At 42.4% G+C, this 25,907-nt stretch overlaps 9 protein-coding genes across 9 annotated transcripts in view; 3 read left to right on the top strand and 6 right to left on the bottom strand.

The window, feature by feature from the left end:
- The window catches only part of PHALS_02755 (uncharacterized protein), a gene marked incomplete at both ends in the record, with an annotated part of 831 nt that extends 88 nt beyond the window's left edge, over positions 1 to 743 (top strand). The window contains one exon of the mRNA XM_024717197.1: positions 1 to 743. This exon is cut by the window's left edge and continues 88 nt beyond it. Within this exon, the coding sequence (XP_024582720.1) occupies positions 1 to 743 (743 nt within the window).
- Positions 744 to 9,510: 8,767 nt separating this feature from the next.
- PHALS_02754 (RxLR-like protein) lies at positions 9,511 to 10,389 on the bottom strand (the record flags this gene model as incomplete). Its single annotated transcript, XM_024717196.1, has 1 exon — positions 9,511 to 10,389. The coding sequence occupies one exon, from the start codon at positions 10,387 to 10,389 to the stop codon at positions 9,511 to 9,513; it is 879 nt and encodes a 292-aa protein (XP_024582719.1).
- A 371-nt stretch (positions 10,390 to 10,760) lies between these two features.
- On the bottom strand, positions 10,761 to 12,825 carry PHALS_02753 (uncharacterized protein; the record flags this gene model as incomplete). Its single annotated transcript, XM_024717195.1, has 4 exons — positions 10,761 to 10,922; positions 10,991 to 11,044; positions 11,320 to 11,733; positions 11,866 to 12,825. 4 exons carry the CDS (start codon positions 12,823 to 12,825, stop codon positions 10,761 to 10,763), a joined length of 1,590 nt encoding a protein of 529 aa, XP_024582718.1.
- Positions 12,826 to 12,968: 143 nt separating this feature from the next.
- Positions 12,969 to 13,260, top strand: PHALS_02752 (dna-directed rna polymerase and iii subunit rpabc5; the record flags this gene model as incomplete). Its single annotated transcript, XM_024717194.1, has 2 exons — positions 12,969 to 13,164; positions 13,238 to 13,260. The coding sequence occupies 2 exons, from the start codon at positions 12,969 to 12,971 to the stop codon at positions 13,258 to 13,260; spliced, it is 219 nt and encodes a 72-aa protein (XP_024582717.1).
- Positions 13,261 to 13,336: 76 nt separating this feature from the next.
- On the bottom strand, positions 13,337 to 16,264 carry PHALS_02751 (Origin recognition complex, subunit 3; the record flags this gene model as incomplete). The annotated part of the gene is made up of 1 exon (XM_024717193.1): positions 13,337 to 16,264. The coding sequence occupies one exon, from the start codon at positions 16,262 to 16,264 to the stop codon at positions 13,337 to 13,339; it is 2,928 nt and encodes a 975-aa protein (XP_024582716.1).
- A 110-nt stretch (positions 16,265 to 16,374) lies between these two features.
- Positions 16,375 to 17,261, top strand: PHALS_02750 (caltractin-like protein; the record flags this gene model as incomplete). Its single annotated transcript, XM_024717192.1, has 5 exons — positions 16,375 to 16,714; positions 16,779 to 16,825; positions 16,916 to 16,963; positions 17,045 to 17,101; positions 17,172 to 17,261. The coding sequence occupies 5 exons, from the start codon at positions 16,375 to 16,377 to the stop codon at positions 17,259 to 17,261; spliced, it is 582 nt and encodes a 193-aa protein (XP_024582715.1).
- A 115-nt stretch (positions 17,262 to 17,376) lies between these two features.
- On the bottom strand, positions 17,377 to 18,055 carry PHALS_02749 (40s ribosomal protein s17; the record flags this gene model as incomplete). The annotated part of the gene is made up of 2 exons (XM_024717191.1): positions 17,377 to 17,415; positions 17,699 to 18,055. 2 exons carry the CDS (start codon positions 18,053 to 18,055, stop codon positions 17,377 to 17,379), a joined length of 396 nt encoding a protein of 131 aa, XP_024582714.1.
- A 306-nt stretch (positions 18,056 to 18,361) lies between these two features.
- On the bottom strand, positions 18,362 to 18,945 carry PHALS_02748 (RFA1, RPA1, rpa; the record flags this gene model as incomplete). The annotated part of the gene is made up of 3 exons (XM_024717189.1): positions 18,362 to 18,585; positions 18,653 to 18,823; positions 18,900 to 18,945. 3 exons carry the CDS (start codon positions 18,943 to 18,945, stop codon positions 18,362 to 18,364), a joined length of 441 nt encoding a protein of 146 aa, XP_024582713.1.
- A 451-nt stretch (positions 18,946 to 19,396) lies between these two features.
- PHALS_02747 (uncharacterized protein) lies at positions 19,397 to 20,261 on the bottom strand (the record flags this gene model as incomplete). Its single annotated transcript, XM_024717188.1, has 2 exons — positions 19,397 to 19,769; positions 19,828 to 20,261. 2 exons carry the CDS (start codon positions 20,259 to 20,261, stop codon positions 19,397 to 19,399), a joined length of 807 nt encoding a protein of 268 aa, XP_024582712.1.
- Between the last annotated feature and the right edge of the window lie 5,646 nt (positions 20,262 to 25,907).

Raw genomic sequence — 25,907 nt, 5'->3', positions numbered from 1 at the left:
CTTCCCCAATAGATGAATTGGAGTCCAAGTCGAGCATTTCTGCTCAGAGAAGCAGCAACTCTGATGGTGTGCTCCAAGTAGTCGACCACGTCCAAGTTCCAGAGGAAGAGCGAGAATTCGCGTTAAATAGCGTTGTGCCGGAAGTTAAGGCGGCTACGTCGAAAGTGAAGGTGGTTCCAAAAAGCATCTGGGCTCGATTCAAGGCTATTCCACAACGTTGGATCGCAAAACTCAAATTTGATTGGGCAGCGCTCTACCTTTTTCGTGTTCGTCAAGAGCAGGCGATGTTGATGGGATACACTCCTGGTTACATGGCGTACATTTTGACAAAAGCTGATCCTGATCTCACAATAACAAAAAAACTTGCAGCAAGTGGAGAATTGAAAGAGTCGAAACTTTACAAGCAGTTCGTCAGCTTCAACAACGATTACAAAGAAGCAATGGAAGCTGATGATCGCTTCGCACTGGTGAATCAAAGAGTGGAAGAAAAGAAGATGAAATTGTCATGGTTTAGTCGCTTTCGCGCTGAAGTTGCATTGAATAAAGCAAGGCGCCTCATCAGAAAAGGTCTTTCGGCTAAAGAATTGCTCGCTCTGAACATATCGCCTTACTTGTACTTAAAATATCTGGTGAAGAGATTTGGCGATATTTCGAAAGTTCCTGATAAGGAGTTCCAGGAGTGGAAATATTATAGATCCCTCTATGAAGAGAAGTTTCCTATTCCGGAACTATTGGTCGGATAGTTGGGTTGTCGATATCTTTCTTGCAATATATTGTCTTTTAAGTTGTTTAGTTCTCTGTGTCCTTGTAATACATGTATTTTTCTTTTGGAGGTGCTTAATTCAGATATGACTGTACATCTACTTATCCGAACCATTTATTATTGGACTACGACCAATCAACTCTTTATAAGCATTCGACAGATAAAGCGGCTGTCCATCGGTAGAGGACGCGTTCATCGATCTTGACTTGGGACATATAATCACAGCGATCGTACCGAAAGCTCAGATTTTGTGGGCATCACTTTGCATTTAGGAGAAACTCAAGCAAGTTTTAAGAGCAATGCGTATGACTTTAACAGCCTTTGTCTATGAGAATTGACGTGCACGCTCGATATTTCTTGGTTATTAACATCTTTAGAGATGGAGGGTGGGTAAGGAATTCCACTGCGATTGCAGCAACAACAAAAAGTGCCGCATTCAAGACAATAAACCACACCAGAACGAAGATTTGTGAAGCAGCTGATCACAATAACATTTAACTGCAAAACAAGGTTGCAATTTTATGTTGATTATTCATCTCTATGGCGTATAGCTAAATGTATAGGTTTTCCTAATATAATAGTAAAACCTAATTAAAATGGATGAAGCAGGGAAGGGGAACACCGGACGACGCCGAGGGCGTATCCCCAGTAATCTCAATGAGACTTAAATCTTTATAGAGAGGAGACGGCGAAGCCGTATGTTATCTGCAAGACGCAGGGCGTCTAGAGTGTGTCTCACTACTAGCAGTCCCGCCATGTAGTGGCTAACTGTTAAGGTGTAGCCACACCATTGTGTGGTCACACCATCTTGTGTGACCCACCCCGTCATACCAGGGTACGTGTAAATCTTTTACATTTACTGACTTCAGCCGATTTTATTATCCTCGTGGTTTAACATATGACCGGATACGTACTGTTATATTATGTATACAAGTAACACTTCCGTGCAATTGTGAAATGTGCCTATTCTTATGTTGTCGACAATTGTACAAAGTCAAAGCACACTTTTGTAATTTTTTTTAAATACAGAGTTGTTAATTTAACTCCATTGCATTTGGAAGCACTTGTAGTTAAATCGACGACTGAGTCGTAAATGGTCTGTATCTTCTGCGAAATTGAAACAAAAAGAATCTAATTACCTACGCTTGGTTAGCTTATGTTTCGTCAATTCTAGAAACTGGCTGTACAAGGGCCAGAAGCGATAACAATTTGTCTGAAGCATCTCACCGACTATGAGTATGCGCTTCCTGGAACGCCTATCGGGCGTGAGTTTAAGCCATATAGCACCCACAATGTAGCCGCTAATGGTGAAAGACCAGTCTTCAGAGACTTAGACGGGGGTAACTTATGCTTCTGGATGAGAGACATTGAGATAGCTTGACCAAGCTCCAGATGAAGCAACAGCGCGTCAACATGCGTTTTCAAGATCGCTCGCGGTGATGAGCACTATATTGCTACCTTTTTTTGAAAATCATACCAAGCACGGGATATTGTGGTCGGCAGGTGATCGCACCGCCTATTCAGGCGTACCGAGTGCGTTTCAACTTTATGTCCATCTGTCAAGCGAGACAGGAAGTTGAGAACTATGTCCAGGAGCTGGAAAAAGTCCATCCACACGAGGACGGTAGACGATATTTCAAAGGCGGGAACACCTTCGATGCTAGTAGACGGTCTCCAAACAGGTGTCACTTGCCTTCGCATTTGCATCCATCTACCTCCCTTGTAAGAGCGGTGAGTGTCGCACGAGATACCGAATACATCTGTCATGCTGCGAGAGTTGGTGAGGTCACCAAGGGTGGAAAATGTACTAGCGCGCGAGAAGCGATGGAACTCAGCTATATGGAATGAAACTAAGAGATCATTTAAGCGCAAAAGAGCTCCATGGTTGCTGTCGAAACATCTGCGGCAGTATCAAAGATTTGAGCCTCGTCCGACGAGCCCCTCGCAAAAATGACGGGTTTCAACAGGCATAGGGTGGCCTACAAGAACAGAACCAGTGTATATTGTACCTCTTCAGGGTCGAGGTCAACGTGTGTTGAGCTTCAGAAGGTGGTTCTTTCAAAGCGAGGTGGGTATAGTCAAGGAATGCTGGTAATTACTGACAAAATCCCAGGCTTCAGGAATGTCGTGTAATTACGAAGGGCGTGTGATTGTCAAAACCAGTAGGTGTTATGGCGAGCCACAAAACACAAAACCCCTCTGACAGAAAGCAAACGCGCTGTTAACATGGAAGTGAAGCTAATATAGCTCCGTTGCAGCAATGATCTCTTCTGGATTATCGAGAAAAGATATTGTTACAATCGGAAAACAGAAGCGGCAGTGAACCACGGTTGGGTGAGACGAAGACAAGCGATCAAATGTTGCGGTCCGTAAAAAGATTTTCTGTTCAGCAAGGAATGAACGTTGGTATATTGTGATCTCCAGATTGAAGTAGATAATAGATCGCAGCTGTAAGTTGTGGTCGTTGCTTGAGCCAGTTGAGCTGAAGATTGCGCGGCCATCTGCGGAGACGGGCCGGAATCTAAGGCTAACGAGAATGATTTATCCTTGTCATGATGTATTGATACTACTGACTCAGTACTACCCTAAGATGTACGCACCGTACGGAGCAGGGAAGCTCCATAATTTTGTGGCGAGATCGAGTATTAACTTGCGAGCGAAATGACGTAGTCCAAAGCATTATAGGTTATAGCTCACTAACGCTTAGAAAACTCATTGAGCTTTTCAGAAAATTTCTAGAAGATATCTGCAAAAATTTGCACGACCATAAGGCCGCTGAAGTAGTAAGTATGGTGTTGGTCAAGGAGCTGAACTCATATAGAGGGGTTACGCAGATAACTAAATGCGCGGAGTGAAACTATACTCAATGATACTGTGTTCTTCCTATCTTTTGATTAGAATACCCCGACGTGTTGACAAAAGTTCTATCACGCGTCTAGGCATAACGATAAAGTGATTATAACTGCTCCGGGTATTTTTTCGGAATTGGGGAGTCTGACATTAAAAAGCTAGTTCCTCGAAACCAGATATTGCACCAAGTTAGGGAATTATGTGATCCGGTCAACGATCTCTTTTGTAAAAAGCAGTAATAAGATTTCGATAAAAGCAACTCGGCACCGCCTATTCGCGTCATAAAGCCTAATGGCAAGTGGCGATTTTCTCATGCTTATAATAAGCAGAAGCAGTCATCACTTTAGCGCAGAAACCGGCCCATAATGGTTATGCTGTAGAGTAGCATACTTTTTTAACGTTCTGCACTCTTTATTTTGACAATAACTATTATCAGAGACTCGTGTGAGACATCAGCGTCTTCTAACTGGATTAGTAAAATGAGCGGGTACCTCCTGTTATCATTTGTGGATGACTGACGCGCCAAGGATATGGTGCCAGAGCTCTCCAGGCTGTATACAAATCAATTAATTGCGACGGTTTATTTGTTCATATTCGTGCAAAGCCCAACGAGTCGGGTGTGAATATACACCAATGCTGGTGGTCGGAGTTGTCGATACGTTTTGAGTTGCTCTGGTCTAGGCGGATATTTTAAACGCATACACACAACCACTGCTCAAAAATATTTATTATGGATGTCGATATCCATCTTCCTGTGATCCGCACCAGTGTTGATAATATAATTTGAAATAGTTCTGTGCACGATTTGGCCTGAACAGGCGTCACCAGATAGTTGAGCTTCATTTTGTGCGCTTTAAAGTCCCCAGAGCAAACTTACTCTCGTAACATCCTGCTCGAAGTTCATTTTGTAGTAAGAGAAGTGACATTACCGCACTTAAGCATCTTACAATTGTCATAACTGAGAACCGAACAATGTGCAACCAAATATGCTGTTTAGCAGCATATGCATTCACAAATTTATGTTTACGTCGGAGTGATGCCTGTAGTTACATAATTTGCCACTTGCCTATAGCCATTTCGAGCCAGGGAGTATATGCTGGATAAGGATTAACTCTTTCTTACCAAACCCAATTCTTGCTTTCGATAAAAAAGGTCTATGGCGTCGCACTATATGTTGCCTGGGGTCATGATTATGTGTCTTAGTATTGATTGGGTCATTTTCATGAAGCGCTATCTGGTCCGGAAGCAACACGCGCTCTGGGTGTCCTGTCACCATGTCGGAATATTCTTTGAACAAAGGATGCGGGAATTGGTCAGACCATTATTGATAGCAGTCTGGCTCTTCGCACACAGTGCTCGGAGATTTACTCAATGACGACCTCAACTATGACGGATACGTGCTCTGCTATTCCTCTGATACCTAAAGTACTATTTTGGCCTCGTAAATCTACGAAAGCTCTGCCGGTATGAATGAGGAAGACTGATAATCCCTAAGACTACCTCAGTCACTAAATGTAAATGTGAATAACTTTGTCGCCAATAACGCAGATAGCCTTGCACGCTACGCGCAGTGATGACTATTACATCCGCTCCATTATGAGAGAATGAACTGTCTTCATTCGCTTCTGAGGCTGCTTGACTACTTGCGCCTTACAGCTCTAATCTCCATCGAATATGGTACAGGAGATTTTGATATGACCACTCATAATTGTCTCCTTTACCACAAAAAAAACAGCTAATCAATGTAACAAAACGCCTTGTTTGGAGACACTCTGGGGACGATGACGATGAGATACCATCGCTCATTTCTTTCTCGGTAGATGTACGTCTTATCGTTAATGTCTGTCTCATTAAGACCGAGGCTCACTGTCGCTACCTCCTTCCTAGCTTTGCTCACGCCACTTGGCAGCATCATTACTAAAATGAAATAAATATTTCATGCCCTAAATTAAACTATCTTAGCTTCAATGCTTACGCCAAGGTCGATCTTGCTTTCCTGTTGAGAGAAAGGTTTTGACTCACAATAACCGTAACACGAGTGAATGCCGTAGCAATTGTAGATTTCGACTTCCTGTCGGCCCATGTCATACACAGTATAAAATCACATCAATACAAGTTCGGTACGAGGCTTAAATTACGCTGCCATAGCCCTCAGCTTTTACAGGTAGTCGAACATGACCTTCGACATTTCACCAGTGTCTCCATCGCAAGGCACACATAAAACAAATTTGCATTTGGTATCATCATTTCCTCCGCGTAGTATTTTTTTTATTTTGACAGTTGCGAGTCGAACGAAATTCCACTACGCTTCTAAATTTATCAAGGTCTTCCAAGGTCCAGAACGTTACTATCAACAGCCAACATGCCAGAACTGAAAGAATCTCTTTTACTAGGCCCGAGTTAGATTCATTGCGATCTTTACGATACAATTCAAGTCAGTTCTGTTGACTGATACCTGGCTTCTCTCGAGATCAATTCATTGAACGAGTCTGTGTGAAAGCCCAAATCCTTGTTCTTCTCAGCCGAGATCAAATGACCACGTATGCCACAGATGCTATCACAGAAAAAAACATCAGCGAGTACAAGGGAGCTTCTCGATAGTTATGAGATCTCTCTCTTATACGTCTGCATGGCTGGGTCAACTCCTTATTGCGTGCTCGCAGAGTTTTCATTTTATATGGCCCTTGCAGCACGGAATTTGTACTTTGTATACAATGCGACACCCACCGCTTTCGCAAAGTTGTAAGGGCTCACACGGAACGTTTTGGTGCGAGCCGCACATATTTGGCGACCCTTCGATATCATGTTAACTGCATCCGCCCCCGCGAGGGGTCTGACGTCATTGCAGCGATCAGAGTTTTTAATTTCTGGTCGTAGTCTGCTAGTTGTCGTACCCGCGACATCTTTCGCTCTAATTCTTCCAAAATGAGAGGCCTATTCTATAGAAGTGTTGCGCATTAGTGTCCATTCTCGCACACGATCGCCTTTTTTCATATCATAAGCAGCGTGCTTTCGCCACGTTTAAGCCGTATCAAATTAATGGTCACCCAAACTTTCCTCAACCGGTGGTAGAAAAATCTCTTCCCGGATCCAAAAGCCTGGATGCTCCACTTCAGCTGCCACACAGTAGGTGTCATTTATTCCTTACAAGTGCTCGGCTGTAGGGTTCCTGGATGTGCATAATCAGCGCGTTCTTATACTTTCACGAAAGGAATTATTGCATCTGCCTTGCGGTTATCAGTTGAGCTAGATAGTGGATTTAAAAAAGGAGTTGAGATAGGTGGATATGCTGATGGACTGCGGGCACGTTCGAGGAGCACACGACATGCATGTAGTTGTCAATCTCGAGTCAATTTTAAGTTGGTCCTGGATTGTAGAGATCTTAAGGCACATGAACTTTGTGCTTTTGAGTGCATCGCGGCCACACTTCTATCCTTTTTCAGGTGCCTGCTCGCCTAATTAGTATTTCTTTGCATTTGGTCGACGAGGATAAACAACTTTGTCACGTCCAACTTGTTTGCGGTGGAAGCACTGCCTTCGTCATAGACTTTGTACATGGAGCTTTCGGTGTCACTGTGATCTGTAGCATGAGTTCCAGCAAGTTAAGAAGCGTTGGTACGATCGTCATGCGCAGTATCCTGACGAGTTCAACCGGTATAGAGCGACTTGAAGGTATCACAAGACGCTCTTTTTAAATCGTCAAATTTGAATTGGAAGGGCGTCACTTCCTCGAACGAAACTGAAAGTGTGACAGTAGATCTACGTGGGGCTTGGGAATTGGGAACGACTCTTGGGAAGGTCTTTCATAATATTTTTGGAAACGGACATTCAAAGCAACCGGATTGGTGACAGAGTGAGATTCAAACGTCATCATCGCGAATGTGTTACCTCTCAAGGCAAGTGCTCTATGATAGCAAATTTCCCCCACAGACCAAGATCCTCAGAAACAAAAGTATCAGAGTGACTAGATGGTATCAAGATAATATAGTTGTAAACACGTTTAATGGACAGATCACAACAGTGAGACTTTACAAAAGTGTGTGAGTACTCAACACAGATACAAATTTGCGTCCTTCGATATGATGCGTTGAGTAATTGCATTTCTCTATCGATCAACGACCACCACAATGTCGATTGCAACTTGACATCACAGTCTCAGGGGATCATTGACATCTAAGTGCAAGAGCGTCTAAGAGCTGCCAAGTGAAGGCATTGATGCGAGCGAAATAGCTGGGAAGCCAGTGTGATGATTGTGACTTTTTACTCATAGTTCGGCCTGAGTGACAGTAATGACATCGTACCAGAATAAAGCACATATTTTCTGTTTGATTTGCTGTAGTGATGCAGGAGATCATAGCATAAGGAATCCTCGGCAAATATTACATGACGTCCACAGAGGCTCAATTTAACGTACTCGGAACCAGTTATGAGAAAGCTTTGAAAATGACTGATTTGGTTCTGTTTTTTTTTCTCTTGACGATGACATTTGTTTGGAGTTCTGACGTCGTCAGAACTTGGTCCTAGCGAAAATAGTATTTAGCTCGTCGAAAGTCGTATGTGGTTATACAGACTTGGTACAAAATCGTCTTCTTCCAATTTTTCGACGAAATCGATTGTTGAGTATAGTAAAGTTGCCGCGATTCTATCAAGTCGGGAAGTGTAAGTGATGCAAGTTTGAGCAGCCGTAAATTGAAACTACGAGTTCTTTTTTGCTTAAGAGAATCGGAAAATCCCGAGAATCATCACATTCAATTGATACACTCAGTAACCAAAGGGTTGCAATGGCTAAATGCAATGGTTTGGCACATTACTTTTCGTGAGGTATGAGCCTACAAGAAAATGTTCTTAGTGTATGTACAAGATCTTTGCCAATATCATAAGACATCATCGCATCTTTGTTTGACTGGACGTCCCATTTGACGCACAGCGGCGAAGCTCGAAACTCAGAGATTATATCTGTCAGTATGTCTTAATCTCATCCTACAGCAGTGGTGCGATCTTGCACTTTTCATTTCGGTTCACTTCCAAGTTGATCTAAAAGATTATCTTGTCCACCTCATCTACGTGTCCCGATGTGAGACTTTTCGACACAATATCAAGATCATCAACAATACATTGTGGTCGAATGAAGCAGAATAAAGTAACAATCTTTTCGTCGTGTGATAAACTCCATTACACGACGAAAAGATTGTTACTTTATTCCACACGACGTAATGATCAATACAGTAGATATTGATCATTACGTCGTGTGTGGCAATTGCACGTGGATTACTTGATTGGCTTGCTACTTACAAGATAGAAGTATTCACTGAAGCAAAAATTACTTATCAGCCTTGCCAGTGTCTTAACAACCGTTTATTTTATTTTTACTTGGTCAGTGATGCCACGAGTTCAACATTGAGTACTGAATCCTGAACAACAGCTTAATCTCAGTGAGCTTTCTTACAATTTAAAACATTTGGTCTTAAGTCTAATTCTATTCTTTTATCTGGCTTTCGATGTACATATCTCATTAAAATCAACGAACCACAGTCGACTTGACACACGTTGGCTACGCTGTTTTGTTCACTTTGCTATTCTAAATCGAGCATTTGCTATTTAAACTGGTCGAGCTTTGATGAATGCCTGTTGTAGCGTTATGTCTAATTTAGCAGCCTCATCTCGTTTGAAAATAGGAAATCGCGTTTCTGTCCTGAGAGCTTCATCAGTTTTTCGGAATTTGTTATCAAACCATTGCTGAAAAAGTGAGTTACGCAAGGAGCTCGCTAGTTCTGATTTCTTGCTGACTGCCTTCTGAATAACACGAAATGCATCCTCTTTCCCGTAATGTTCAACCAATACACGAATGAGAAGTAAGTTGCTGTCTTGATTTTTTGCAATATACTCTGCATAACCTTTCAAGAAAAAAATTTGTGGGCATTGAAAAATTGTTTCTTGTCAAGCTCAAAGCTGCCCAATTGAAGTCGATAAAAAACGTCTGATAGCATATTCTTTTTTGACTCTAAATCTTCGTACAAGATCGTCAAAGTTTTGATTGCGAGGGGATTATCTGCCTCTTGGATCATCAAAGCCATATTATCAAGGCCAACTTGATCCGCTATAGCCAAAGCTACAGCCTTTTCTGGATCCTCCACGTTTGTTTTAATCGCATAAGCTTTCAGAACTGTGAACAAGTTCTTTCTAAATAAAAAATGTGATGCTCGTTTTACATTTTCCATGGATAATTCACCACTTTGAATAAAAAAATCCACCAAATCCTTCACTGTGTAGCGCTGGAGTTCCCAGTATCTATGCAAACCAGCTTCGATTCTTTCTACGTTGCGAATAAAAGTTGCCGCCTCCGGCTCATCGGTCTTGTCTCGAGTATTGTATCGCACTTTTGCTTCCTCGATATATCTCATCAGCGAACCATCCTTATGAGATTTTGCCACCATCTTAGCCAATAAGAGATCAGAGTCCTGATTCACGTAATATCTTTGCATATAGTTGGCAAACCATTCCAGCTCGGGGTGCTTGAAAATATCTTGTTCTGTTATGTGGAGCTTTAGCTTTTTATAAACTTTCTCGGGATTCGCATGAATCAACTTCCACCATGCTTTTTGAAGCCCTCGATCTTCGCTTCTGACGTCAAATGGCACCGCTTCACTCACTTCCTTCTTGATGACACCCACATCAGTAAATGGCACACTCTGTATGGGTATTGTGCCATTTGTAGCAGCTACAATAGATAGTAGAGCTACCACTATCCCATGCACGAACACAAAGGTATGACCCATACCGGCAATGTAATGGACCGTGTATGGTGCAGAAGGAATTCAGTTCGGCAGTGATACTTTCGAACTGAATTTGTGGCTAAAAACGAGGCATACATGCGAAAAATTTTCGAGTAAAAATGAATATTTTGGTTTTGAAGCTAAAATATTGCAGAATAGTTGTAGTCTCGTTTACTATACATAAGGTAGGCACTTTAGCGAATTTCCGAAAATCACAGCATTAACAATGTTTCACGGAAGGAAGTCACACTGCATGTTATTATGTGCATGGACAAATCGCTTGCATAGAAATATGCTACAAAGTGTCATCATTTAGTGTTGAGGAGACGCAATTAGTTTACTATACTATATTAGTCAACGTAGCAAGCATGTAATTACCGGACGTGAATGTTATCCAAGGATTTGGTACTTTCGTGTTCGATACGGAAATGAAACTTATAATTTTCAAACGCAGCAATTTCATGGTTGCGATACTCATTTAGGTCAACGAGTGAAACAACAAAACGGGATTCCACTATGATTGCCACAACGTGGGACTTCAAGACAAAAAGACTATATCTTTGGTTTCCAAGGTCCGTTTGTGATAAATTGCATCTAGATTCACGTTTATCTCACAGTAAGTAGTGCAACTGTAGCGATTGTTCGCTGCGCTTTTACTCTACCAAAACGAAACAAAGACTTTTGGCTCGAAAAAGCCTCATAAATTTCTGTTTATTCCAGATACCGACGAGTCACTGAAAGTTGGCCACTGATTGGGTTGAGATATCCTCGAATCAAAAATCTGCCAAAGCGATTTTTTCCTTTTCCCAGCACAATATAGCGGCTCGCGACTGGATCATCACTTCCTTCGTTGTTCTCCATCACTTCGTCTTCATCTTCTTCATCAGATGACGGCATTGGTAGAAATTGTAAATCTAATTGATCTTCTCTAACTTTGACGAGCGATCCATTAAACTGACGCAGTTTAAAGAATCCTCCGTACTTGCCAGACACCGGGTGTTTATCATCATTACGACGCGGTTGCTGCACACGTGTGCGTAAAGTGTACTCAAATGGGCTAATTTTTTCAGGATTTCTGAAGTCTTCTATGGAAAAGCCCCAGTTTCCGATAAATGAAGCACGACGGTTGCTCCGTACACCATATGTGCCTCGAAGAATTGGATCTTGTGCTTCGATTTGAAAAATGGCAAACTCGGGAGGTATTACTGGCGGAAAAATTTTACGCTTACGCTTCAACGACGACCGTTGTGGCTCTTTTTTCGGTTCTGAACGCACTCGCTTGTCTTCGTGGTTTGAAATGTTGCAAGGACCATTTATTTCGGAAGTCCGACGCTTTTTTAACGCTCGCTGTGTATATTCTTCTTCTAATGATGAGCTTTCACTATCAATAGAAGAGCTAGTCGAGCTCGAACTCAAACTTGAACTCGAGCTCGAGCTCGAGCTCGAGCTTAGACTGCTATTGCTTTTTGTCGCTATGACCAGGGTATCGCCACTTCCGTCACTATCAACGTCGTCTTTGTCATCGAGTCGCAATTTTGCTTCTGCAAGATCGATACTTTCAAGACCAAAGACATCATCAGTTCCATCATTTGTTATGCTAAGGAGAGAGGGTCCTATTGCTATTGTTTCTCCTTCTTCGTTATCCTCTTCTCCATCAAACCACTGATAATTACGACTATCAATCATGACATCACAATTAGCAGCACTGGGATCAGGTAGCATCTCCTCGTCTACGTGCACTTCAATTAATTCCATAGCTTCGTCAGCACTTAGGTGCGCGATGACTGGACTTTGTAGGGTTTTCACATCAGCAGCATCGACAGATACTAAGTCCTTCACTGGAACCGCTGCATTATCTACCAATGTTGTCACCAACTCATCAAGAACAATCGCAACCGTAGCATCACGCACTGTACAATCATTTATCGCATCAATATGCATCTCAGCATTCTTTTCGCTAGTTAATGCCATCTCCATAGGCTTTCCAATCGTAGAAGCTGCTAAATCCGTGCTTAACTGCTGCGTAATGACGTCGTCTTCAGCATCACAAGAAATAGGCACTGACTCGATTTCATTGTTAACGCCCACATCCATCACAGTTTCATTTCCTGTAGCATTAGTCTCTGCTATATCGCTCAACCCATTTTCGAGACACGAATGTTGTGTAGTTTTGTTAGAGTCTTTGTCGTTGTCTAACGAGTCACTACAACGTTTCTTTACAAGCACATTTTCTGAATCAATGCTGAGTGTCGTAGCTGTCTGGTTTATCACATTTTCTTTGCATTCTGTTGTATCAAGTTCCACTTGCATCGTGTCAATGCCATATCTTTGTGCATTTTGTAGCAATTTTGAAGAATTATTTTTGATTTGATGAACACTATTATCCCAATTTAAACACGCTGTTTGTAGCTGTTGCTCCTGCTCTTCCACCACAACCATCGTCACCCGAACTTCTTTCGTCTCTCAATTGACTCTCACACTTTTCATTCGTTAATATTTATTGTTTTGATTTCACCCAATTAAAGAGAAGAACTTTCTGTTAGATCATTGGTTGGTATTATCTCGCTTTTGCGGACATCAGAATGATAGTCCCAGTGCGGTGCTTTACGTGCGGCAAGGTGCTGGCTAATAAATGGGAGACGTACTTGGGTTTACTACGCGCTGACTATACCGAGAGAGATGCGCTAGATGAGCTGTCACTCAAGCGATACTGCTGTCGTCGTATGATGCTTACACACGTGGATCTGATTGAGAAATTGTTGCACTATAACACGGGCGGTATGTCCTTCTCGTTACAATTATTGTTCCTTAATCTTTGCTAATTAATGAAATGTTGTCTGGTGTATTGTAGCCATTGAGCGAGGCGACGACTAAACCACAAAAAGCTTTATCGTCACTATAACAACATCAACCAATATATTTGACTAGTCAATATGATTTCTATTCTTTTTTAGATAAAGACAAGCTTTTCAATTATATCTTGCTCCAAATCACGAGGAGCATCATTCTTGAGAAATCCCCAATGCCGTAAAGTACATACTGCACGAACAAAGCGAGCTTTGATTGCTGGATTGTCTCGAAACCTTGTGAGTTTTTGCTTCTTTGTACTCGTATCTGCTTTCGAGTTCGACTCTTGCTCTAACTCAAATGAGAAACTCTCGTACCATTCACAAAGACTCAGACTCGCACTTGCACTTTCTTGGTAAAACAGAAAGGCTAAACCAATGTCATGTACCCACGATGACTCACACTTTGAATTGGCAATTTGATCCCCAATACCAGCTTCTTGTAGTACATTGCGAAGATGATCATGATACTCAAAACGCAATCGATCTTCCAATACACTGGCGTCTTTGAGAACTGACCACGACGAGACCAACAACTCCGCTTTTGACATCTTATCTGGCGTACGCGGCTGCAGCAATGCAATGACAAGACGCGTTTTAAATACTGTTACAATTTCATTTCGCAATGCTTTCAGCATTTCAGAACGAGTCTTTTCGCTTCGTGCATATGCACACAATGTTGCCAATTCGCTGAGCGTATTTTCTACTATTTCATCTTCAGAGGATCCAAAGACACTCCATAAATTTTTCCATTGCTGAATCAGTCCTATTGTTACAACCCATCGACACGTCTGAATACGTCGAACAATCTCCGTAAATATTGGCGTTTCTCCTAATCGACCATCAAGCGCTAAAGCCAAATGCATAACGACCACATCTTCACCATCTTTACCATCACGACGCACATCTAACCAAGAACAAGCGGTGCGAAAACATTCCCACCCCAATCGCCAACGACGTCGTCGTCGACGTTCCGACTCTAGCGCCAACTCCAATACTTTCGTCCAATTTTTCGCTGTATCTACAATGTCGGAGGAAAACACTCTTGTCGACAAGTCAGACAGCTCGAAATCACTACAAAAAGTGAGCCATGAAAGAAGATTCGACTCTAGACTCGTTCCATTTTCTTCTGTTTTACGAAATACACGTGAACGTTGTCGCTTCAGCCAAATTGATACTCGAGAAGGTAAATGTGTCATTTCGGCAGCAAATAGTATCGGAGACTCGCCTGCAGATGCAACAATATCAACAGCAAGTGCTAAAAAACTCCATGGATAGCTTCGAAAGTGCGTGAAAAGCAATAATCGTAAAGCAAGCAAGAGACGAGGTACACTGGGCAAAATACGATGGCGACGCGCTATTGCTTGTAACACATCGCCGCTGAGTGTAAGTGGCAACTTCGCGTTGACAACAAGTGATTCAAGGATATCGTCAAAGCACTTGCGTGAATCCACGAGCGAAAAAAATTGCAATTCCAAACAGTTTGTGATTGAAAGATTTAAACGTCGGAGTGCTGGAGATGTTGCAGACGCAACTCCAATAACAAATCCGAGAGTGCAATTTGTAGCATTATTAGGGTGCCTATCGTGATGGTGTCGAACAAAATGGGTCCAGATTTCAAGAAAATCGCCGAATACTTGCTGTGAGAAGACTTCAAGCTGTTCGATACATAAAACGAGGAATGGCTGAAAAGAAAACTTTGACATGATTGGCGGTGGTCCCTCATCACTGAACGAATAGTAATTTCTGTGCTTGATTAACTCTTTCTTGACTAATTTTCGTCGATCAATTAATATTGGTGCATTTATCTTGCAATCATCCAAAAAAGACGTATATTGACAAAGTACACGCTGGAGAATAAGCGCCAATGCCATTTCGGTGCTGCCGATGTAAATTGAAGTCGAAAATTTGGATTCAGACGCTACATTTAGCAGCTTGACCGCTGTGTTTCGACACAACGTGAGTTTTGTCTGTAGCCACGAAAGTGCTGCATCAAAGCATGTAATAATCTGAATTATTATCTCGTCTTCGTTGTCGCGACTCTTTCGTGCGAGAGACAATACTTCATCAAGGCGAGTTTGTACCAGTTCTTCTATCATTGCTATATATTCACGACTCGTGTCTCCACAATTTGAGGCGAGTAATTCATTGATGTGATTTTGTATTGTTACCAATAATTTTGACATTGTCCATCGGCCATACGCCACAGGAGCAGCACGACGTTGCTTTTTTCTCTTTTTCTTTGAAGCATATGCACAGTCAGTATCACTTTGCTCTGATTCCGTACTTGAGATAAAATTTTCATCACTCATGTCACTTTCTTTATTTTCTTTCATAGCGTCATGATGCCTTGTCATCCGTCTAATGGGTTTCTTAACCAAAAGCTTTGGTGGCAACATATCAAACGTTTCAACAACTTCCTCAAGCCATTTTTCTTCTTGCTGCTTTGCAGCAATCAATAATGCCAGTCTCGCAGCAAGCCACTCAATAAGTCGTCTTGCTGTTGCTACATCTCGTGGTAATATGATACATAGAGGAAATGTTCGTTGCAGCTTGTGCATAAGTGGTTTCATCCATAGATCACTCGATGTTGCATCAGTTCCAGCAATAATTGAAGCTGTAGGGTATCCGTGAAACGCTGGAAATTGTATCACAGGTGTATTAGAATCATTTTGTTGACGACCAGACGGCGACAATTCTATCATTGAGTCGTTTGCTGCTGTCATCGACGCATTTTGTGTACAGAATGTCTGCAAAAATGTTAATACTTGGTTGTAGCTTGTGTCATTGCTTTTCTGCAGTATATCTTGCACAGCATCGCGTGTCATTTTACACACAAAATGGTATGCAAGTTCTTGACACATGCTATAAGCTTTCGTATCAATTCGATCCTCACGCTCTGATGAAACTTTTGTGTCCGTTGGAAATGGAAATGGAGAATCCGCTCTTTCATTCTGATGCTTTGAAGTCTTTGCAGCTTGAATCTTTGGATATTGAATTGACACGCCCGTCGAGAAGGCTGCATCCTGCATTAAGCTGATTAATTGGTGTGAAATATTAGCGATGATAAATTATTAATTTGCACCAATCCAAAGCATTGTTGAAGTTTTTAGTCAATATTTGTGAAGAGTCACCAAGTTCTATGAGCTCATCGCGTGTGCATCGTAGCCATCATGACCGTGGAGACGGTGCTATGTCTTCATATCCACCAAGTCGCACATCTAGAGTTTCCAATAATGCGCGCAATACTCGCACCGGTCGCAGAGTAAAGCAAGAAGTGTCAGAGGAGCAAAAGAAGGAGCTTCGAGAAGCTTTTGAGCTTTTTGATACAGACAAAGTGGGCTCGATTGATTATCATGAGCTTAAAGTCTTAATGCGTGCTTTGGGATTTCAAGTGTCTAAGAAAGAAGTGATGGATCTTGTGGAAGACGTGGACGTGCAGCGAAGTGGTCGTGTGGACTACAATGATTATATGGAGATTAGTAGGAGAAGTGGAAGCAGAAATTAAAAATTGCACGAAACTGACGCAATGTGTTAATGTGATAGTGCGGCGAAAGGTGCTGGCAAGAGATCCAGACGAGGAGATTGCGCGGGTACGACGTTTTGGTCGATCACTGCACAATTATACGTACTTGAACAGAGAAATTGCCTGAAATTTTGACTAATCGTTCGTTTTGGAGTAGGCGTTCGAATTATTTGATGGAGATGGATCGGGTGCAATCACTTTACGCGTGTGTTGACATGATTTACTTGTATGATGATTATCATGTCACGGGCAACTGATGCATGCTACTATTCGTGGTGATTTATAGAAAATGCGTAAAGTAGCGAAAGAACTGGGTGAAAATCTTGACGACGATGAGCTCCAGGTTAATGATGCATAAGCAAGTTTAGAACAATTAGCTTTGATTATCTCATTCGTTCTACATTATATTGTAGGCGATGATTGACGAGTTTGATCAGAATCAAGATGGGGCAATTGATATGGACGAATTTTTCATGATAATGAAGCAAAGTGCCGAGTTTTGAATGATACTAATAAAATGACTGCAAGAAAGTTAAGGAATGAATCCATGGGATTATCGAGAGAGCAAACAATTTTAATTCAGTCCTACTCTGCCTTTAAACCTAAGTTGGTCGACACTTAGTTACGTTGGTGGTGCTGTTGCTCACGGGCCTTAGGCTACAATAAGCATAAGAATTACGTTAGTGTACGCGCTCAGACCTCATAATCATCCTAAGGATGAATTGACGCAGAGGGAGCCGATGATTACAGCATTGCTATGTTGCAATGCGTGTGATATGAAAAAGAACCTCTGATCGTTGCATAACGCCCGTAGTTCCAAACACAGCAAATACTGCGTTGGCAATTCGGTTGTAATGGGTCCACCGATTCAACCACATGTATGTGCTATCATCGGCTCCAGCATTGTCATATTATTTTCTAGTATCAAATCACATCGTACCTGTGGCACGTGCACACCAGACAGCTTAAGGTCCAAGTGGGCCAAAAGGTCCTTCGTGTCGTTATCAATCTCGATGTTTTCAACGTCAATAGCCGAGACTTCTGGGACAAAGTCCATACGACGCTCACGTTCTTCTTCTTGAAGCTTGAGCGAGATGCCACGCACTTGACCGTGTTGAATGCGCTTCATGAGGTGCGTAATGTACCCAGCAATCTTGTTGCGCATACGCTTTGATGGAATGATAGCAACCTCATCACACACACGCTTGTTTGTATCAAAGTCAAGAGTGAGACGCGAATAGTACTTTTCAATAATCTTAACGGCAGATCCCTTCACGGTCTTAGTACGGACACCCATGGCTGACTATTAGTTTGCAAGTTCTTTCGACAATGGATGGAATAATATCAACGACATATTAGACCTACAAACTATTGGCTGTAGAGCGTGCCCTTGTATATTTGTTATCAAAGAGGTGTCATATATGATAATAAGGTTTGCAATATAAGAAAATACAGTCTTACATATGCGGAATATGTACTTGACTGACATATCTGCGAGACTTAATAGACCCAAATCAGGCAAAATGGTAGCAAAAAAAAGATGGTTTCAACTTATGGTCGTCAAACGCAATTACATTGAGCCTATTCCTGCATCGGTGAGTGCTCACTCGTCTGCGTCATTTACCGTAACTAGCTCATATTCAATCGCAGAGATATTGTTGTCCGTATTAATGCTGGGTGGAGGTGGCGGCGTTGATTCAATACCGTCCGGATGTAGTGACAGCTTTCCCCATAACGTCACATTTAAACGCATGAATCCGTTGTATATATCGGCATTGCTATTGCGTAATACCACTACAAGTCCTTCTTTTAGCATATCAATCTGGTCTGCAAATACAAAAATTCTATTGAGTCTTCACAATATAAATTTTCCAGTGCCTACATTGCTACATACCATTCCGCGCAGTAAATGTTACACATCCAGTCTCGTCCGCTAGCACCACCTCGGCAATGCGCGAGACAGAGCCATCATAGCGCTTCTTTTCTACCGTTGCAGCAACAGAAACTACCTGAAGTACCAAATTATGTCCATGAGATCCTGGTGTAAGGTCTTTTGCCTTCACGTCTAACAGGGTCGTTAGCAGTCAAAAATCAGCTCAATCATGAGGCAGGTAAACAATATCATCGATAAAGTAACCTACAATTTGCACGTTGGAGCTTGTGGGGAACGTCACTTGTAGTAGTCATTTTGTATGTGTCACACTAGTAACTGAAAGCTACAAGTCGTAACGCGTTGAGAGATAGCGACGCAACTACCAGTAAGTGTGAGCTTGACACCAACTAAACAAAGATCGGAACTTTCTTGCATTATTAATCGGTAGTTACCGGTACGCTACTACTTTTACAAAAGTGAAGATACTCTCTATTCTAAATTTGAATATGTAAAGCCCAGCAATCTTGGAGATTAAGGTCACTAGGAATGGCAAACATTACAAAACGACATCTTTCGCAGCAGGAAAAAAGGTTAAGTGTCTGTCAATGAAACTACTATTGTTAGAATTTCCTACCACTTAGAAATAGTTTGACTATTTATGACTTAATTATTGCGGAGAAAAAAATACGACGAGACGGTTATACCGGTATGAACATATGCGCACCTGTGCGTAATCGCTGGTGAGGGTAATGAGTTACGCCAGCTTTATAATGATGCTGCCTTTGACAAATCCTCATGGTATGATTGTGCCATGCTTTTCGACGACTCCAGCTGATCTGTGCGCTCGTTTGATGAGACCAACGCAACGTCTTGTTGCTCTTCGTGTTGTGTACCGACATCGTGATCATAGGACAAGACGTTTATCTCTTCATCCGCCTCATAAATCTCGATCTCGCTGGAGCCATACATAAAGTCAAAATCGATCTCATTTGACTCACGTCTGTTCTGTATAATAGCATTCACTTCGGCTTCCGCCGATGCAATGACAGGCTCTTCACAGCCTGCATTATTCAGGATAACTTCACGCTCTTGTGGGTCCAGATACCCTTCCTCCATATAGTTTTGTCGCCCCACACGTCTGTACAGTTACAAGCAATTAAAGAGCTGACACAAATGTCTATAATTTCGCCACGTACACATTCACTCGTTCCATCTCGAAAGAGTCCAATCGTCGTCGTGATCGAGATCGCTCGTTCAGCGACAGACCTACGGGCACTCCGCCGGACGTGACGCTTGTGGTGTACGCTGTGGGTTCAAATTCTACAATGTCAGCACATTCAAACGACACTCTCCGTCGTTTTTTATTGCTCAGGGACTCAGGGTCGACGCTAACGATCTCGTCTTTAACGGTATCGTCTCCCCACTCAATCTCCTGTTCCTCCACATTCTCTGGTCGAAGGTCTTCTTCTATCTGATTAATCGTCAAATCGACTGCAGTACTTGTGGGACTGTCCGAATCGGAAAGTAGTGCATCTTTCGTCTCTTTAATCGACGCTGTGTCAGCCGCGACACTTAAAAGATTGTTTTTATTGCTGCTGGGCACCGTAGCGGGCGAGCTCGCGGGTCGCATTGGTGGAGAAAGCACCACAGTGGTCATCAAACAATCAAACACGCGCAAGCTTTCGAGTCTGTCGCGCTAAGTAATCAGCAGGCAAAGAGAAAGCGCGCTGCAGTGACGATATATGCGATTATAGGCGAGCAAAGTGACTTTCAGAGACAGGAGCGAACGTGCGGCGGATACCCCAAGACTTAAGAAATACGGAGCCATGCGCTGATTGGTTTAGAGCATAACATATGGCAGGCACTATGATTTGACTCATACCGGTATGACCTCGGCATTTTTCTTTCCGTCTTATTTTTGTAACGATCAACTCTACTGTGGGCTTACGAATTGCTTGGACATGCAGTTACAATGAAGAACAGACAAAGTTTGCAAAACCAACTCTTTCTTGATTTTAGTGCTCACTATCACTCTCAAATGTCGAAAGTTTGATCTCGACTTGCTATTTGAGATATTTACTGCATATCCGGACATTAAAATGGCCGATTTATAGCACAAAGTAGCCTGTAACGAGGTACGTACCGTATGGTGTACGTACAAATTACAACTCAGAGGGATTAGTACTAATTGTATATATTACTGACGAGGAAGATTCTTGCAATAAATTAAGAATTATGGTTGAACAGTAGTGAAACAAGTATTAGTTTGTCAAATAGAAACAACAGTTTAAAAATTGAGTCGCTCTCGGTTCTGGAGCGTGTGCGTTGTTACCGTGACCATATGAGTCAAAGTTTATCTTTGCAAGGTCGCAGCGATCTAAATGCACTTGATAGTACTCAAATCAACGATCGAGTCTTCATGGACTACATCCTCAGTAGGCATGAAACAGGATTTGCTCAATAATCGCTGCCCGAAATAATCAGAAACACTTGGTAAGCTCATTTTTATTGTAAGTTCCGATGAGATAAGGCAGTTGGCAGCCGAAGGGTCATAAGCGGTAATGAATCGCGTGGGGGCGTTCGTCAGCATATATCCCTCTCAGACGTCGGAGGAAGCACAGCCGACTTCCACTGTGAAACCCATCGAGAGCAGAACGAAAAAAAATATGCGCAAGAACGATTAAAAATACTGAAAACAAGTCACAGCGAGTTGCACGATTAATCTCCAAACAAGTAGGCTGCGCGAGAATATGGGCACTTACGAACTGTGTCTCAGTCGTAAAAGGCGTCGCCGATATGCAATACGTCAAAGTTGTACTCTTTGCGGGTGTTCGCAACGCCTAATTAGCATGATTAAAATTTTTGGACGCCTGTCAATAAAGGCGAGACTTAGCGGGCTATGTCCAGGAGCTGCATGACTCATTGTCCAGATGGCTGCAGACCTATCCCCGCGATTGTAGTTGCTATTGTCTTCATGGAACGTTTCAAACATGCGCAGCACGCACCTCATCGCTTTCGAGGATGCGGTGGATGTCACAATAATGCGTAGTACAACTTCCGGGTCGCGAAAAGCTGGTTTGAGTATGATATATAAAACTATACGAGTGCACCAAATGCGATGATCCCTATCCATGCTGGGGATGACGACAAATCTTGTATATGTCAAGCTATTCGCAGATTGATCTCTGCGAAAGTATTAAGCATATGTATTTTATGTGCGCCGTTATCATTCAAGTAAGCGGTAGAATAGTCGGGATCCCATGCAATGTAGTCAATTTGACCCCCTCGCGGAAAAACGTCATGTCCCAGTATACCGTGAATTCTATTATCTCTCTGAAAAAATTGCGGGATTGGAATGCAATTGAAATAGAAGTGATTCTCTCTCTGATAAAAGTAGGGCTCATAGCCCAGAGCTGTTGGTTGTCAAGATCTCCATATCAGTTCTCATGGAGGCATATGAGACTTTGATCGATTCTACAACATCGTGCAATACCGTTTCTTACGCGACTGTTAAAATAGCAGATACTATGCGGATGCACTAAGAAACGGGTACTGTATCGGTGCATCGATAAATTTGGAAGCTCTTTCAGATTTTTTTTTAACTTAGACCCTTGATAGCATGGAACGCCGTCGCTTCCTAGACGTCAGATGGAGATATGACTCCAAGATCTACCTCCAAACTCATCAGATCGAGATATGATGACGTCCTAATCATGGGTAGTTTGGTCAGAAATACATGTCCGAGTGATCGACAAAAAGCTGGAATCTTAGATACCACTCGATTCGATTCCACGAAATTTGGTGAGTCATTAACCCACCTCTGCCAGAAGCGCTATTGACGTGGGCGCGAAAATGCGATAATTTAGGTGCAGGACATTGGATTATCTTAAATGATGAATTACAATGTTTCTGAGTACGTTGATAAGGCTACGATGATAGAAGCGGTAGTATTACGATAAAGTAGCGATTAAACTTCTGCTGAGACGAGAATGAGCATCAGTGTGTCGTATGTCGGTGGTGAGATTTCAGTTTGCTGTCAAAGCCGGCAGCGGCATGCAACTGTAAGTCGAAATATGTAGGATTGGGCTCTGATGTTATAACGATGGTTCACACTTGTCATGATGTGACGTTATTGCTCAGTCAATACGAATATGTATTATGCCCACCTTAAAGAGCGTCAGATACTCTGGGTAAGTGGCGAGAAGACTTTGCAATCGCGAACAGATTAACCTGAGCAGTCATACGGGGGTTGTAAGTCTATTCTCACATTATATGGTAGAAACTCTTGTCAACCTGAAAAATTACTTTTATGGAGTGTTCGAGAAACCGCAAGTTGGTGAGGTCATCAAATTGCTTGTGTCGCAGGAAATAAAAACTTTAGCACTTAGGACACTCGCTGATCACAATTAAAACAGCTATTTCCAAGAAAACTACCGACGCTTTGCCAGTCAGTTCCAAAAGATATCAAGACGTAGTGGTGCGAGTGTCATCGGAGATAGAGGGGTGCGCCATTTAAGTGACTTAAGTCTTCAGACCAAACACTACGTCGCATGACTATGGCTCTTATCGAGGGAACATTCGTCGTCATTGACGCTTTCTTCCGCGCGAAGTACGATGCGAGAGTGTGACAAAAAGTAAATATTCCTAATTTTAGTCAGGAGGGCTTTTGGCATGTGACGAATCGCGCATGATTATAATAAGCTAGATGTAGCCGTGATTCCAGTGCAAATGTCAATTTCTGGTTGGATGTGCTGCAGATCAGCAAGGTCGGCAAAACTCCTCAACCTAGTTAACAGTTATAATCAGGCGAGATAACGATATCACTTCTGTTGTTGGGAAGTACATCCAGTGGAATGAGCTATGAGCGATTGCTTTGGGCACAAGGACTGCCTGGCGCGCCGGTGACGCTTCATCATCATAAGACGCAGTTGCTTAGGACTCATTGTGACTATGCACAAAATTAACGTTTACGATTCATAGTCGCGGTGCACGAAGAGTCGGATGAAATACACCACACCAAGTACATGCGAGCAGTCCTCGAGCTAGCCGCCGATATAGACAAATATTTAAGTGCGGCTTTGGTGCTGGATTAATCCGCTTTCTAAACAAAAAATGTCTTATGCTAGCCGCCGATACAGACAAGTATTTAAGTGCGGCTTTGGTGCTGAATTAATCCGCTTTCTAAACAAAAAATGTGAAAGCATGTACTTGCGAGCAAGTCTTGCAACGATCAAGATTGGTCAGTGTCAAAGGTTCAATGGAAATTATTAAAGTGACATAGTCTAAAAGCCACTTGGCACAAGTACGGTGCAGATTACGCCGGCATGGGGCTACTTCTTACCAATCTCTATTAAAAGAACGCAAATTGATGTTGAGTGCTGTAGAAGAGGCAGCTTTCATGGCTGAGGAAAAAATTGTAAGTGCCTCGATTATGCATCCTACAAATACATATTGACCATATATGACGTCAGTGACAATTTTTTAATTTAGCTGTGCAGATCATGAGTCGTTACACACAGAGATGCCGTTGCCACATCTCTCACAAATCATTGACAAACGGTTCGCCTTTGTTTGTAATATAATTTTGAAGTAAGGTGCAAATCGGACTGGCTGGATGTAGTAGCGATGCGTTTTCGTGTCGCTGCGACCATGCATTTTGCTTGTCACCAAGGCGACATCGTCGATTTAGGACGGGATGCCTACGGCGTATGGATTAGATGCAACATGTGCTGCGTTACTGAAAGGTTGGATGGCATGAGGCTACTTTGCTCATATGACGCTTAAGTGAGGAGCGCGGCTGTCGTCATCCATGGCTTGCAATACTGCAGCACTGACATAAAGTGTGGTTACACGCAAGATAAAAGCCTCCCGTTCTTCTCACGAGACGCTTGATACTAACCAGAGTAACAACGGCAGAAACAGATACATGCCTCGTTGAGCGCAATAAATTGTTGCCCAGTGTACGAGTGGAGTAGCTCTTATGAGCACATGTATCAAATGTGTAGATAAGAAAAAACTTTACCGCGTGCACAGGCCCCCCTGGCCAGTCTACCAGCTTCCGCGAATTGCTAGTTAAGTCGCGTCCGGTTATACCGGTATCTTGGTCTTCGTAGATATATTAAAAGATGGCCTGCTTCTCTGCTGTCTGCATTACGTATGCCAAGGTAAATATAGCCAAGCTGTCCGTCATTAACTTTTTTCCAATATGGCTACATTGGAATACATTTCGTCAGGTAGAACTTTACGCGTGACAGCCTAATGTATGAAAGCATAGACCGCTTTGTTTTTAGTAAGCGCTTCAGCACCGCGATCTCTTCGCATAAGGGCTATTGAAATATACATTACCACGCAGTGAACGCTTTCCATCTTCTTCTCTGTCTGCGGAAAGGCAGCGGTGGGCATTTTTGACCTGATATTTGGCCTTAAACAATTTTCGCCAACAGCTGCTCTACTCATTTATTTCGCGCCAAAGAGCAAATCATATTCATCTGACCTTTACTATAGAGAGTCGTGTCCTTTCCTGCCATAAAAGAAGTGAACGACCAGCACGACTGATTTCACTGTGAGAGTCGGTTGTGCTCCTACCGATGCCTGGTTGAGGCGCTTCTAGAAGTGTCTCATCAATGCAGCTGAAAGTATCTCAGACAATCCATTATCTAATTCGGTTTTCTATTCGCCAATTGTACTCTCCTGTTAAAACTAGCTTGTCTAAGCGATGATAGAGAAGTGAACAGCTCGTGTTCTATTTTTCGCATATATTCCAGTCATTTTAAATCCGATCGTCGAATGGATAAAATGCGATACTAAGCGCACTGGGTTGCCATAAACATCACGGAGAGGGAGCTCTATATTTTAAAAGTCTACCCTCAAACCCGCAAGAGGATAGTTTGTGATATATATATGCAGAAGTGGAACCGAAAGCCTTTTAAGTACCAAGTATTTGGTTTGCGTCTCTATATAGAAAGTGAAATGACTGAGGCTTAATTTTACTTTTTATTGTTACTATAATGCCTATATTGCTATCGTCAATGTATTGCATCGCATGAAGCTAGCAGACTATGTGTCCCGAGGATTTTGTATAAAAGTAGTTCCGTCACCCTCATCCGTATCAATATTGACCAAAATACTTATTATGGTACTACTTCCTGCAGCGGTGCTGTCGTAGCTCTTTGCTTAGAGGAAGCTAAGCTAAGGTCATCGACCTTACGTTTTTTGCAAGAATCAGTACAAGTGTAGCGGATCGCAATCCGCTACTTCTAAGTACTAAAGCACCGAA

The sequence above is a fragment of the Plasmopara halstedii genome, assembly GCF_900000015.1.
Source record: "Plasmopara halstedii genome assembly, contig: Scaffold_2061, whole genome shotgun sequence".
Lineage (NCBI taxonomy): Eukaryota > Oomycota > Peronosporomycetes > Peronosporales > Peronosporaceae > Plasmopara > Plasmopara halstedii.
Note: the sequence above shows the minus strand (reverse complement) of the source record. Positions and strands in the feature narration are given on the sequence as shown.